This window comes from Capronia epimyces (assembly GCF_000585565.1).
Source record: "Capronia epimyces CBS 606.96 chromosome Unknown aczIQ-supercont1.7, whole genome shotgun sequence".
NCBI classification, from domain to species: Eukaryota; Fungi; Ascomycota; class Eurotiomycetes; order Chaetothyriales; family Herpotrichiellaceae; genus Capronia; species Capronia epimyces.
This window is the reverse complement of record NW_006912910.1, coordinates 1,299,643-1,313,770: the sequence shown is the minus strand read 5'-3', so window position 1 is coordinate 1,313,770 and position 14,128 is coordinate 1,299,643. Positions and strand designations below refer to the sequence as shown.

The 14,128-nt window shown below is 52.6% G+C and overlaps 5 protein-coding genes across 5 annotated transcripts; 4 read left to right on the top strand and 1 right to left on the bottom strand.

Annotated features, from left to right (window-relative positions):
- Positions 1 to 419: 419 nt before the first annotated feature.
- On the top strand, positions 420 to 1,746 carry A1O3_08262 (GDP-mannose transporter; the record flags this gene model as incomplete). Its single annotated transcript, XM_007738360.1, has 4 exons — positions 420 to 671; positions 726 to 813; positions 866 to 1,252; positions 1,307 to 1,746. 4 exons carry the CDS (start codon positions 420 to 422, stop codon positions 1,744 to 1,746), a joined length of 1,167 nt encoding a protein of 388 aa, XP_007736550.1.
- Positions 1,747 to 2,508: 762 nt separating this feature from the next.
- Positions 2,509 to 3,748, top strand: A1O3_08261 (uncharacterized protein; the record flags this gene model as incomplete). Its single annotated transcript, XM_007738359.1, has 2 exons — positions 2,509 to 2,719; positions 2,826 to 3,748. 2 exons carry the CDS (start codon positions 2,509 to 2,511, stop codon positions 3,746 to 3,748), a joined length of 1,134 nt encoding a protein of 377 aa, XP_007736549.1.
- A 327-nt stretch (positions 3,749 to 4,075) lies between these two features.
- A1O3_08260 (uncharacterized protein) lies at positions 4,076 to 5,872 on the top strand (the record flags this gene model as incomplete). The annotated part of the gene is made up of 7 exons (XM_007738358.1): positions 4,076 to 4,283; positions 4,336 to 4,415; positions 4,471 to 4,638; positions 4,695 to 4,716; positions 4,773 to 4,825; positions 4,874 to 5,038; positions 5,087 to 5,872. The coding sequence occupies 7 exons, from the start codon at positions 4,076 to 4,078 to the stop codon at positions 5,870 to 5,872; spliced, it is 1,482 nt and encodes a 493-aa protein (XP_007736548.1).
- A 1,349-nt stretch (positions 5,873 to 7,221) lies between these two features.
- On the bottom strand, positions 7,222 to 11,976 carry A1O3_08259 (uncharacterized protein; the record flags this gene model as incomplete). Its single annotated transcript, XM_007738357.1, has 1 exon — positions 7,222 to 11,976. One exon carries the CDS (start codon positions 11,974 to 11,976, stop codon positions 7,222 to 7,224), a length of 4,755 nt encoding a protein of 1,584 aa, XP_007736547.1.
- A 1,008-nt stretch (positions 11,977 to 12,984) lies between these two features.
- On the top strand, positions 12,985 to 13,584 carry A1O3_08258 (ubiquitin-conjugating enzyme E2 N; the record flags this gene model as incomplete). Its single annotated transcript, XM_007738356.1, has 4 exons — positions 12,985 to 13,037; positions 13,089 to 13,177; positions 13,227 to 13,358; positions 13,409 to 13,584. 4 exons carry the CDS (start codon positions 12,985 to 12,987, stop codon positions 13,582 to 13,584), a joined length of 450 nt encoding a protein of 149 aa, XP_007736546.1.
- Positions 13,585 to 14,128: the final 544 nt, after the last annotated feature.

The window sequence follows — 14,128 nt, the reverse complement described above, 5'->3', positions numbered from 1 at the left end:
AGGGCTTGAATCTCTTTGGCCTTTAATTTTGGGCGGCACCAGCGGGCACTGAGATGGTGACGCCTGTCAGGGCCCTTAAAGTCACGGTTGAGTTCCGGGAGCAAGCCCAATCATCCACGGTACACGTTGCGCGTCCTTCGTCCCGACGTCCCCCCTTTCCCTTTTTTCCCCTGCACTTCCACCACCAACATTTCCCGTCCTTGCGCCTTTGCATTTCCCAGTTCCAATCAGTTCTTATTACTTTAGAAATTCACCCTCTGTCCAACTCTTCCTCTGTTGTTCTTCCTCCTCGCCAGCTGCTCGAGTCCGTATCACCGTTCCTCCTCAACCGCTTTGTGAGCCTTGTTGGTTACGACACCGTCGTCGCCTCGAACGTGCCATTAAATTGGGCCACCTACACCACCACACCGCCTGCAACCATGGCCGAAGAGGAGAAAAAGAGATTTCTCGAAGGAAGCGAGATGGAACTCGGCGAGAAGCAGGGAAAGGGATTTAGCAGTCCTCCGCCACCCTCGATGCCACGGCACACACACCCCGATCACAGCTGGCAGAACAACCCCGTCCTACCCGTCATCAGCTACTGCGCTTCCTCCATTTTGATGACCGTGGCAAACAAATATATCCTCTCGTTCCCTGATTACAATCTTAACTTCCTCCTGTTGGCTGTTCAGGTTTGTCTTTGCCTCTCTGTCACAGCGTCCGCTCCTCGCTAACTCTTGGGACAGTCCATTGTCTGTGTGCTGGCTATTTCGTCCTGCAAGTCCATGGGCCTCATCACCTATCGAAACTTCAAGACAGATGAGGCAAAGAAATGTACGGCATGAATTTTTACGATCCAAAGGATGGTTAACACTAACACGGACAGGGTTCCCTATTTCTCTTCTTCTGATCGGCATGATCTACACCAGCACCAAAGCCCTACGATACCTCTCGATCCCCGTGTACACGATCTTCAAGAACTTGACCATTATTCTGATCGCATATGGCGAGGTCCTATGGTTCGGTGGCTCGGTTTCGCCCATCGCCCTCTTCTCCTTCGGCCTGATGGTGCTTAGCTCCGTGATCGCGGCTTGGGCCGACATTGCACACGCCCTCCAGGCGCATTCCTCTTCAACTTCTGCCGCAGCTACGGAACAGCTGGCCACATTGAACGCAGGTTACGTCTGGATGTTGGTCAATTGCTTGTCAACTGCTGCATACGTTTTAGGAATGCGCAAGCGCATCAAGCTCACCAACTTCAAGGATTTTGACAGTATGTATTCGTTGCCGAGTATTCTTCGCAGTTGATAGAGCTAATCGCCACTAGCAATGTTCTACAACAACCTGCTCACTATCCCCATTCTGGTGATTGCCTCTCTTCTGGCAGAGGACTGGTCCGGTGCCAATCTGGCCAAAAACTTCCCCCCAAGCACAAGGAATGGAATCATTGGCGCCATGATTTTCACCGGCCTATCCTCGATTTTTATTTCATATACATCAGCGTGGTGCGTTCGGGCAACCTCTTCGACGACCTACTCCATGGTTGGTGCTCTGAACAAACTCCCGATTGCTGTTTCTGGTCTCATCTTCTTCGACGCCCCGGTGACACTTCCTAGCGTGACAGCTATCTTTGTCGGATTTGTCAGCGGTATCGTCTATGCATTGGCCAAAGTCAGGGAGTCTTCGAAGCCAAAGACTGGTATTCTGCCAACGTCTAATACCATGAGCGCCAGCAGCCAAAGCAACAGGGACAGTCTGAAGGCCTGATGAAAAAGACTCGTCGGCCTTAGGTGGCCATTAATATCATCCAGGGCTGGTTGGAAGCTTGTCGCAACTACGATGCAAGGAAAGATTTGAATGCATTGCGAGGCGTCAGGGGAAACGTAGGAACTGAGACACGCTTGAAGAAGACAGGGACAAAATCATTGGCTGGGCAAGTATCTGTCATTTTGTACTATCTAGAATTGTTTCGATTCCAAGCTTTCGTTTTGCTGTATACGTAGTGGTTTGGAATAGAGACGTTGGATTCACCACAACAACTTCCAATACACTGAGAACTCACATTGGCGGTGGTCGTAGAAAGAAGAACGCTGCTTCAACCACCCCTACGCTCTACACGCTTAACTCGTGCAAGCTTGCGCAGGAACCCTCGTCTTTTTGCTCTGTGAAATCGGATCCTGACATACCATTACAGTAGCCTTGATACCAGATAGACTTCCCTACTTATTTGACAGAATGCCTTCCTCACCCCTGACCTTTGAAGACGAACTGTCTCAGGGCACCCATTTCAACATCAACTTCGGAAATTAGTTAGTCCTGCTACGTTATCACCGGAATAGAAGGCGCTAGTCTATATGCGGCGAGATCGCAAAATAATTAGTTCCAGGATGGAAGAATATCGCTGAAAGAGGCACCTTTGGATTAAGCTTGACAAGCTGGAACGGAATTCCTGGCCGTATCAAACATGTTAGGTCCTTGAAAGGTTGGAGCTATATCGATCTTGACAGGGAATTCGCCCCAGCAAACTTAATGGGAAAGGCCAAACGACATGCACGAAAGCATTCAAATCATCATGACAATCCCAAATCCACCAAGACGGCAGTGACCAGAAGACAACACAGCCAAAGAGCACCGCATTCAACAAAGAAAGCGGTATCATCACGTGAGAAGGGTGGCCCGGCAAAGGCTCGTTTGAAGGTGCCTTTTGCAAGGTGGGATCACGTTCTTCTTGTTGGTGAAGGTATGAGAGATACTTTGCACAACATCCTCCCCTGAAGTGGCCGTGGGTGTCCTCAGGCTGATGGAGCCGCAAACGTGAACCAGGACACTCGCTGACAGGACCTTAGGCGACTTCTCTTTCTCCCTGTCTCTTATGCGCCATCATAGAGTTGGAGAGATAACCACAACATGCTATGACTCGAGGGAGGCCCTTGAGAGCAAATATCCCAATGTGCCGAAGACTATACAACAGCTTCAGGGGACAGCTGGACTGTGTGCGACACAGCCAGATTGCTCCCAGTCTAGAGTTGATGAACAGCAGGCACATGAGGACCAATGGGAAGGGTTTTCTCCATCACCACCCCATTCGGCAGCCACTCTAGACTGTCAGGGCAGGAAAGGGGATTTAGTTCATATCCTTTACGGCATCGATGCGACCAAGCTGTCCTCGGCACACAAGAAGGCTCTGCGGCCGTATTCGCCGTTTACAAAGATTGTGTTCAATTTTCCCCATGTTGGTGGTCTGAGCACCGATGTCAACAGGCAAGTCCGCTACAATCAAGAGCTTCTCGTTGGCTTCTTCAAGTCAGCGAAAGCGCTGTTATCCTCTCCGCCTAATCCAGCACGAGTGACGAAGCCACCGGACGATGATTCTTCTGACTTCAATGACGACTCGAATGCTTCTGACGATGAGCGTCCACAACCCGGGGCTGTCTACGGCCAAATACTTGTCACGCTATTTGAGGGGGAACCATACACGCTCTGGAATATCCGGGATCTTGCTCGGCATTGTGGGTTGAAGGTTGTGGAAAGCTTCAAGTTTCCGTGGGCTGCATACCCGGGCTATCAGCATGCGAGGACGGTTGGAGATATCGTGTCTGGCAAAGACCGCAGTGACGAGGGGAAAAGGAAGGGCGCTTGGAGGGGAGAAGAGCGAGATGCAAGATGTTATGTCCTAGCAGAACAGGGTGCGGAAGCGGACGTTCTACTTTCACAGAAACAGAAGAAGAATCAACGGAAGCACAGCGATGAAGAGGAGGATAGTGATTGATTGAGGTCGATATCTGTGCCCAGTCTGTACACCTGGTGGGTGGACTTTGTATATCAATGAAAAGAAAAAGCGTGTGAAAGCTGTCTATCACGGAAATCCAGAAACAGTAATTCTCAAGACGCCATCACCATCTCTGCCAAGACGTGTCATACTAGCTGCTTCGTCTAAAACTTACAACTGCGATTCAATACCAACTTTTGACTACCCATTCCAGAAATTCGACTGATTTTTCGTCGCGTCCTTACTTCTCCTGTTGCACCGTTCACTAAACTCACGCCGTCAGTTTGTTTGTCTCCGAGCGATACAGACCTCTTCCATTACCTCGCCATGTCAGAAGAAGCGCCACGAAAACGGTCGCGCTTCGACCAGACAGAACCTGAGCCCCGAAAGGCTAGTCGCTTTGACAGACGCTCGCGGTCACCTTCTGCTAGGCAGCCAGAGACGAGGAGGAGTCGGAGTCCTCTTGCGAAGGGCAGTCAAAGCCCAGCTTCAGGCGAAAAGCACAGCGCGTCTCTTGACCCTGCCGCGGCCGCTGGTAATTATCCCTGATATGCAAGCCCTCGGGGTTCACTGCTAACGGACGACAGCTGCCGCTGCAGCAAAGATAAATGCCGATTTACAAGCTCGCAAAGGCATCCAGCACGTGGATGTCCCTCCTATTCGATCGGTGAGCTAGCTGGTCGGTCGCCGCATCTTGTGCAACTACTCACCCATTTCCCTAGAGTCTGACTCCAACCCCCAACTCTAAGCCTGCCACGCCTTCCTCAATCCACGATGGGAGCAAGGTTGGCGGCGACATCTACATCGCGGATGGCGACTATATTAAAGATATTGAAATCAATGACTTGCGCAATCGGTATACCTTGACTAAGGGTTCTACTCAAAAGATGGTGAATATTTCTCCTGGCCGACCTTATACTTCCCACGCTGACACTTATGCAATTAGATCAAGGAAGAGACTGGATGTGGTACGCCTCCATGAAGGTTGCATCGGCCTGGACACTGCTGACTCATAGCTTCTAAGATGTCACAACCCGAGGCTCATACGTACCAGACAAGAGCATGGCCACTGCAACGGTGAGTTCTCAATGATCCGCTTGAAAGCTCGCGGCTAATTGGGACTAGAATCCGCCTCTATATCTCCATGTTACGAGTACTTCCAAGGCCGGACTTGAAAAGGCCATTGCAAAGATCGAAGAGCTTATGAAACAGGAACTCCCAAATCTGGTTGACGAACGGCGCTTTCGGCGTCGAGAGCCTGAGCAGTTCGAAAGAGATGAATTTGGCAGGGTATGTGGTCAATGTTAGCGAGAGATCCGGCAGCTTACCTAGACACAGCGTAAATGGCCCGAGGAACGAATTGCACTCGACATGGAGAACATCCCCGGTTTTAACCTCCGTGCTCAAGTGGTTGGCCAAGGCGGTGCCTACGTGAAACACATCCAACAGGAAACGGGCTGCCGAGTTCAAATCAAGGGTCGTGGAAGTGGCTTCATGGAGCACAGCACAGGACAGGAGGCTGACGAACCGATGTATCTGCACGTTGCTGGCCCTCAGCCTGCTCAGGTTCAGAAAGCCAAAGAACTCTGCGAGGATCTCGTAGCCAACGTACGCCTCAACTTCGAGCACTTCAAAGCCAACCCACCGCCTCAGCGAATAGAGTCATACACCGATGGGTACGGTGCTGATGCCCATCGCGGTTCATACGGCGGCCACGGCGGTCATGGAGGCCACGGAGGCCACGGTGGCCACGGACATGATCGCGGTCGTGATAGCAGCTACTCGCACCACAGCAACAGCTACAACTCACCCTATTCTGCGGCGCCCGCCACCCCGGCGCCTGGCACTGTGGCTTCTCCAACCACCGACTATGCGACTCAATACGCTCAATACTATGCTAGCCAGCCCGCCGCGGACCCCTATGCGGCTTACGGTGGCTACCAGAACTATGTTGCGTACTACCAGTACTATCAGCAACAGGCTGCCGCGTCACAACAATCGCCTCCTCCCCCTCCCCCCGGCGACTCAAACCCACCACCTCCTCCAGCACCCGACAGTTCAGCTGCACCTCCTCCACCGCCTCCTTCCGGGTACACAGCAGTTCCGCCACCTCCGGGACTGTGAGCACCACTTGGCTTATTTGAAGAGCTGACTGTGTCAGACAATGTTCGAAACACGAATCACCTGTTATTTTCAGGCCTGAGCCTTTCATCTCACACCGCCTCTGTCTTGAATAGGTCGGCCTAGGCCTCCTGGCAGTACTCTCCGGCAACAAGGCAGACTTCGGTACGACGAAGATTGAATGCCGGCACACTGTGACTGGGGAGGCCAAGTATTCAAATCAAAAGGATAATTGAAAGCTGATCGGTCAATAGGGACCAGATCCATAATTCCATTGCAAAATTTGAGTGTTTCTAAAAGCTGACTCTATCTGGCGTAGTCGTGATTCAGCCTAGACGTGGCGAGGGCCGTCCAGCAAAAGCGAGCCCCTTTCGCTCTGTCATGGCCTGGTAAATACAAGCAAGACACGACAATGTAAGTGACAGAGTGCATGGTTGACAATGAGGACCAGGTGCTTCGACTTTCTGCCTGATTGTACCAGCTGGGACTTTGTCGTGGCACACAAAGCCATATTAGAATGGACCGTCAGCCCTTCGCCTCCGGGAATCTTGATCAACTTCTCGTCAGCTATCTCGCAAACCGTTCCTCCACGCGGCTCGCTCCCTGTAAGACGATGGATGATTACCTTATGATGTGGTTGATTCTGCAGTAAATGCCAGATCTGTTGCCACTGTGTCAATGGGGATTAATTGCTGGCCAGATCCGTTGCCACTGCATCAATGGGATTAAATGCGAGATCTTTTCCCTTGTGTCAAAGGGGATTTGTTCCTTGCGAGGGACAGCCTTGGACAAGAATACCGAACGAGTTCAGTCAGTATCGATACGGTCGATTCGTGGCATCTCTACCACATCACATCACCCGAGGGGACGGGTATTCTATTGTATGCTTGGGCCCCTTCAAAGCTACTTTGTAGATGTAGCTGTAGCTGTAGCAGCTTCACAGCTTCTTGTTCCTGATGTTCCTGATGCACTGCACTGGTCCTGATCACAACCTGTGGATTTTCTAGATACTCCTCTATGGATCTCCCAGCCAGGGAGTATGGAGATGGTCCATAGTCATCATTGGTTCTTTCTTGTCTTCTCAGACGATCTTGGATAGAATCTACAACTCAGCTCAGCACCATCGGCACCACATGAGAACACGATTGAGCCTTGTTGAGTGATTTCTTACATGCCTGGCCAATGCCTGCCAGTCTACGGATATTGTACATAGAATACTATTGTACATTTGGACCCCGACCCTAGCCTGGGGGAAAGTGCTCCAAGTATCTCGCGTTTAGAAAGAAACACACACACACACACACACACACGTTGTAGGTGTTGCCTCTCAAAACAAAGTGCCTTCCATTATCTCACTTTGACTTTCGAATTGTCGCATCGCTGGCTTTGGAGCTGAGCCCGCGACTCAGGCCGGCACCAATGCCGCGCCCCAGCGTGGCTATCTTGCTCCCGACCCAGGGATTCAGGTGGGCATCATCATCATCCTCGCCTGTGGGCGGGTTGGGCCCCTCGTCGTCGCCGTTGTCGCGGATTGCTTCTTCATCTCCGCCGATCCCGGTGGCGGTATGGACGTGGTGGTGTTGTGCCTCAAGCCCGGAGTGAGACTGGGGCCGAGCCGTTGTAGACTTGGATCGCTGATGTCTTTGCGTCAGGGCTAGGAACGCGGTTAGCGCCGTGTCCGCTCTCGTGTCCTCGGGCACGGCGACAAGGACGCTCGACGAACGGTGAATATCGGAGGTGCCACGGCGGAGCAGCCCAGGATGCCGAATTCTTGCCTGCGTATTGAGCTGGCTTCTACTTTCTTCTGCGTTCAGAACTAAAGACGGTGGATAGGGTGCGTGGATGGCTGTCAAGGATACACAGAGACATCCGCAGCCCGTGGGGCATGTGTTGTGTTCGTCTTCGAGATCGGTGTTGTCGCTGTACTTATCATTCTGCCTAGCCCCAGTCATCTCTTGATCGACCTTATCGATGCGATCGTTTGCTGCTGATGGCGACGTTGCTTCTTCCGATGACCTCCTAGATCCCGCGCTGCTCTCTGTCTTGATGCGTTGAGCGCCAAACCAGCCCTGCGCGCAGTCGTAGCATGTCATATGACCGCACTGCAGACAGGGGACTGCGAGTCCGTCTATGGAAATGTTGCACACGGCGCAGGTGCTCCGTTCGGGGACCTTGGCGGCTGGACCGCACGCAGGGTTGACGCACTGCCAACCAATGGGGACGCCGTTCTTCTCGATCGGTGCCAGCGCCTGTCCGCAGTTGCGGCAGCAGCGGCGGAGGGTCAGACCGGGGCTCGGCGCTCGAGCCCCGGCTGTCAATGTTTTCCGTCGCGCGGGCCGTTCGAGATGAGCGCCTGACGACGCTGATTGTTGCTGGGCGGTCGAACCAGAGTGTTGGCTTGTTGCGCTCAAATGTTCGGACAGCAGACTGTCAAACTTGAGAATCTCGGCGCGCTTGATCGGCAAATGCCAAACGTCGAGTAGGTGCGCATAGCTTGCGCGGTAGCCGCTGCATTTTTGCTCCAACACCGGATCCAACAAAGGCGACAGTGGATGGCCGTCGAGGTCAAATTTGTCTTGGTTGAACAAGTGAGTCTTGATCTTTTTCTTCCTAGAAATCGGTTTGTGGCGGGCTGGTCCCGGGGCTATAGACGCCGCGGCGGGCTTGAGGCCTCGACGGCCCGTTCCCTGCTGTTGAACATTTTCCTTCCGAGAGGCTCGCAAGAGCGAAGGTGGAACCTGCGCCCGTGCGTTGGCCTCGCGACTGTCCTGGCTGGCCGCCTCGCTGCTTTGGAGGGACGTACGCGTCTGTTTGTTGCCACTTTGGGTCCCACCAAAAAGGTTCGAGGACACCCAGCCAGACGCCAGTGAACCTGAGGGGCTGTACTTCTTGAAGCCCGAAGCAACCCCTGAACTGGAGCCATGGTTTGGCGGAGAACTGGAGTATGACTGTGTCAGCGCCGAGAGGCTGGCGCGGGCAGAGGAATATGCGATACTGGAGGTGAGCCTGTGACCCAGTCTGCTTCCTTCTGGGGATGTGGACACAGAAACTGCCGTCGAAAGGGCTGGGTTATGGTCACTCAACTCGTCAGCCACAAAGCTATGTGCACGCGACGAGAGCTGGCTGTTGTGACGACCATTGGTGTTGTACGTCCTTCGTTGGCTCTGCAAAGAGTGAACTTCTCCGACGGTAGGTATGCCCTGGTTCGCTGAGGGATTCATTGAGTCGACAAGGACGTAGTCTTCAGGGACGATTTCGTTTTGAAGGAAAGCCTTGGCTACAGCTTTCGAGGGGAAGTAATCGGACCTCACGACAGAGCCATTGATGTGGGATCCAACGCATGGGTCGGCAACCTGATCTCCAGGTATGGCGCCCCGCTTCAGGGCAGAGACAAAGACGCAAGACATCGTGGCTAGCATCTGGATGTCTCCCAGCCTCTCAAAGTGGTCGAAGACGGCAGGCAAGAGGTATGCCGAGCCTAGCGGATGATTGCCCCAACGTGTTCTTCCCATCGCTCTGTTCGCTACTAGGTCAGGAGACTTATACCCTTGGGGCGGCTTTCTGGTGGCAGCTCGTGCGAGGATAGATATATCATGTAATGCAGTATGGCTAAGATCAGAGATGACCTCCAATGGCACGGCATCGTCCAGAACGAGACCGAGTAACATCCAGACCGAGGCTAGGTCTTCGAGACACATATCACGAGCAACCGCTGCATTATGCTTGCACAGCTGTTGGCCATCGCCGAAGATCTTGTATTGAGTAGCCAATGCGCGCTTGGAGGGCACAAGGTCCCCAAAATCGTGGATCGACACTGCACTTTTACGTGGAGTGTCGTTCAACTTGTTGAGGCCTGTGGTGGAATTGTTGGATCTGTCGGGCGAACGTGAGCGTTGCTGCAACCCCGAATGTCCCACCGGATAGGAGGACACCCCTCGAACATTTTGCTCCGTCTCGAATGATGACGAGGAGCTGCTGGATGACTGCCATGATGAGTCTGACATGTCGGAATCCGAGTCATCGTCGGTAGTCCTTGTCCCTGTCCCTGTCCCTGTGCCGGCTCTGCGAGCAGGTGAGCTGGTGTGGATGCGTCCAAACCCTTCGAACAGGCCACTTGAGTCTGAGTTTTCCAGATCTCGGACACCAAGGGTGCTCAGTAGGGAGACGGGTTCTTTGGATTTGGCCGGGAAAAAGCAGACGAGCTTCCCCGTCTCGGACCATATGGCACCGCAACCTTTTGCCAGTGGTACCAGGATGTTCGCCGAGGCATCCAGTCCATCTCGTACGCCGTCCATCTGCTCGTCGTCATCACTGCTAGAATCATCCGCTGGGATGGCACCAGTATCCAGGACTTTAGATTCCGTCAAAGATTCTCCCAACACCCAGGTTATGATCTGCTCAAGGTTTTGCTCCCGCAGTAAATATCGTAGAACCGCTTCGAGACAGCCGCGTTTCCTTGATGCATACGTTTCCGAGATGGTGTTTAGCTCGGTTGTGATGAGCTTGTGCGTATCGTCGTCGATAAAGCCAGACTTCTGTAAGGTGAGGATGGCATTGGCATTCCGCGGGTATAGTTTCGGAAATCGCATCTCTATTCGGAGGTAGACCTGGCTTTGCTCCTCCCCCCAAGGAGCCTGTAATGACATGACTGCCTTGCGACGAGAGATGTCAACCACCTCAAAATCCACCTTTTTGAACTTCTCTCCGACTTGCCGGATCTCTTCCGCGAGGGTGTCGGCATCCCAGGAGGATATTTTGACATTTTTCAGCCATGCAATGGGGTCTGCACTCTGCCTGTTGTTACCGCGGCCGTGCATGCCTAACCGGCGAGTCTGACGCCCTTGCACCCAGCTTCGAAATTGCGATACGGGCACTTTACTCATGCCTGCGGCATTGCTTGCTCGATGTCGTAACTGCATGACCTGGCTCGGGCGAGGAAACATGTCGCCACGAGGGACTTGTTCCAGCGGGGAATCGGCATCTCCTGGCTCATCTCGAAACGACCTGTAGACTGCACCTCTACGCGTGAAATTGAGCCTTTGGACCTTGGAGACTCCCTTCTCGTAGCCAATATCAGCGTATATGCTGGGATCCAAAGCGTGGAGTCTCAGTTCTCGGTCTGTGCCCCAAGATACCAACTGAAAATCTCGGTTGTCCACAGCGTCCACTATGGTACCTCGTGAGCGCCACAGAAACTCCTTAATTTGTCCTTCGTGGCCTGCAAATGTTGCGACTGGTTGAATCAGTCCACTTTCAAGCACTCCATTAATGGCGCGACGATCGTAAAGATGCAAGTCGCCGTTACCGCGCTGGGGCATAACGAGCAAGCCCCAGCCAAAAGGGGTGTGACGCGCTCTCCGGACAGGGAACGAAGTCTCAATTATGCGCTCCGGCATGTCCTCTTGGTAGGCAAGGTCCCAAAATTTGATGGTTTTGTCGAGAGAGCAGGTGACAATCTTGTCTGGATTGTGTCTGTTCCAGTCAACCCCTGAGATCTTCGCCCCGTGCGCTTCGATCGTTCTCACAGGGTATGCGCCATTCCTATCGTCCCAGATGTGAAGGAACTTGTCGTGCGAGCTGGCAATGACGTGTTCGTCCTGTCGACTCCACTTCACTTGGGTTGCGCCAGCAAACCAGTCAGAAAACGAGTTCACTGGCCTTAGTGGTGCTCTCAGATCCCAGCAGTGCACGAAACCGTCCACAGCACAAGTGGCGAGCACATCGGGATTGTGCGCCGAAAAGTTGATGTCGGTGATCGCTCTTGTATGACCGTGGAGGACAAACTCGATCGAATCGAGCCACGATCGAGCCTCGAGATTCCAGACTAGTGCCTTTTGGTTTGACGTACTGATGACCCAATAGTCTCGAACGGCGAAAGGAGACCACTGTACATCAGCCACTTCCCACGGAGTCCTGTGGGGGAGGTAGCGAGGCAGGGAATATGGCGAGTCTAGATCGATGATGTGCAGTCCTTCTTTGGAGGCCAATGCTACGTCACGGCCACTTGGTGAAATGGTCATGGAGCCCACCGGCTGCTCGAGTCGGAAGGAGGCATCTTGTCCAAATGTTTCGCTTTCGAAAGCGGATGTGGGACCTCGAGGCGCCATTTCATAGGGGTTGCCCGCTTGCCAGATGGGGTTCTCTCAGGCACATAGTACCACAATGTCAGTTAATTCAGCATAGTGACTCCTCGTATCTCAACGAGACTCCGCCCCGATACCATGAGGTTGCGTCGCGGAGAAGGGGTACATTTCAAGCAAGGTGTGTGGAAGATGTGATCACAATAAGAGATCTGCTCTTGTGATCACCATGCGCCAAGAGGTACAAAACTCTGCATCGACTGCTTGGGATAGAGGGAGTAGTTGCTGCGATGAACAAGGACGTCGTGCTTATTTTGACATTGAATGATGTTGGTCGTGATAGCCTTGAACCTGAAGCAGCGAAGCAGCGCAGCAGACAGGATACAAATCAACCAACGGGAACGGTCGGCACACGTGATATCACATGATTGATGACATAAGCTCGCCATGGAATGTTTGTGATGTTATGTGTATTTTGGAAAAGAGCAAGCCTTTTCCCGTGTGGGTTATTCATGACATTGACGCTATCTACAAATATATTTACTAGTGGTACTACGTCTGAGTAGGAAGAATCTGACCTGATCGACTTCCTTGTGAGATGCAAGGCTCTCTCTCGCATGTTCCTTGAGTCATACAGTAGCAACAGGTATACCATGCCAAGATATGGCGCGAGTCATGTAGTAGTAGTTGCGGTTAAACTTGACGTTGGTTGCAATTCACGAGTATCAAGATTGATTGTCTGCCTCTGCTACTGCGCTGGACATCCGTCTGCCTTGACAAGGCAGCCACCACCTATCTCATCGAAGAAAGAGTCCAGTTTCTGACAGCCTCTTTGTCGGCACCACCCTCACTACTACGCCTGCACAGTCAACCGCGCGACCACGATCAAGTACTACCAGTGACACTGCTCACATTCACTCCATCTACATTCACTCCGACCTTCACCGTGCATCTGCAAGTGATTGACCCTGTACCTTCCCACGGCATTGATCTATTCAATCTGCTTGCCCTCTGCGGCATCTCTACACTGTTAAAATGGCGCTACCAAAGAGAATCATAAAAGAGACGGAGAGACTGATGGCTGAACCGTAGGAATTGTCCTGCATCATGCGGAATCCACAGCTGAATGAAGACATTAGGGTGCCGGGGATCAGTGCTGTGCCTCACGAAGACAACCTGAGATATTTTGACGTGTCTATACACGGCCCTTCTCAATCGCCATACGAGGGTATTTGCTTCATTGCCGTCTTAGGGGGATCTTGCTGATCCCTTCGCAGGAGGCATATTCAAGCTCGAACTATTTTTGCCAGAAGACTACCCTATGACACCTCCGAAAATCCGGTTTTTGACCAAAATCTATCATCCCAACATTGACAAACTCGGCCGAATCTGTCTCGACGTGTTGAAGAGTAGGTCACTTCCGTTTAATGTAGCACAATGTGTTGACCTATCTGTTCAGGTAATTGGTCGCCAGCCCTGCAGATCAGAACCATTCTTCTTTCGATACAAGCTCTGCTAGGTGCGCCCAATCCGGATGATCCTTTGGCAAACGATGTTGCACAGCGGTGGAAGGAGGACCAAGAAGCAGCAATCCAGACAGCTCGGGAATGGACCAAAACCCATGCCATGACATGATAAACCTAAACTTTAGTGCTCGACCTGCAGCCTTTGTCTCCAACAGCTGAGATGATGGCGATGTAGGTGTATATTGGACCAACTAAGGGCTCGGCCTGGGCTTGAAGATGGAGAGCCTGGGAGCCAGCCTTCGATTCTCACCTTGATGAGCGATGATTCCATGCAATCCAATAGAACAGAAACTTTGTTTGTACTCCCTTTGTTTCTTGGGGTGAGTGAACGTATTCCGTTCTCTGTTCTGGCTTGAGAAAATCCCCTGCCCTGGCTTGAGAGAATCCCCTGTCCTGGCTTGAGAGAACCCCATGTCCTGGCTTGAGAGAACCCCATGTCCTGGCTTGAGAGAACCCCCTGTCCTGTCTTGAGGAAACTCACGACCCCGTCCCCCTCCCTGTTCAGCCTTGTGCGTGCCCGTTGATGTCCAAGAACGTGCCATGGTGATCTGTTGTGGTTGTCGTTGTGGTTGTCGCTGTCGTTGTGGTTGTCGCTGTCGTTGTGGTTGTCGCTGTCGTTGTGGTTGTCGCTGTCGTTGTGGTTGTCGCTGTCG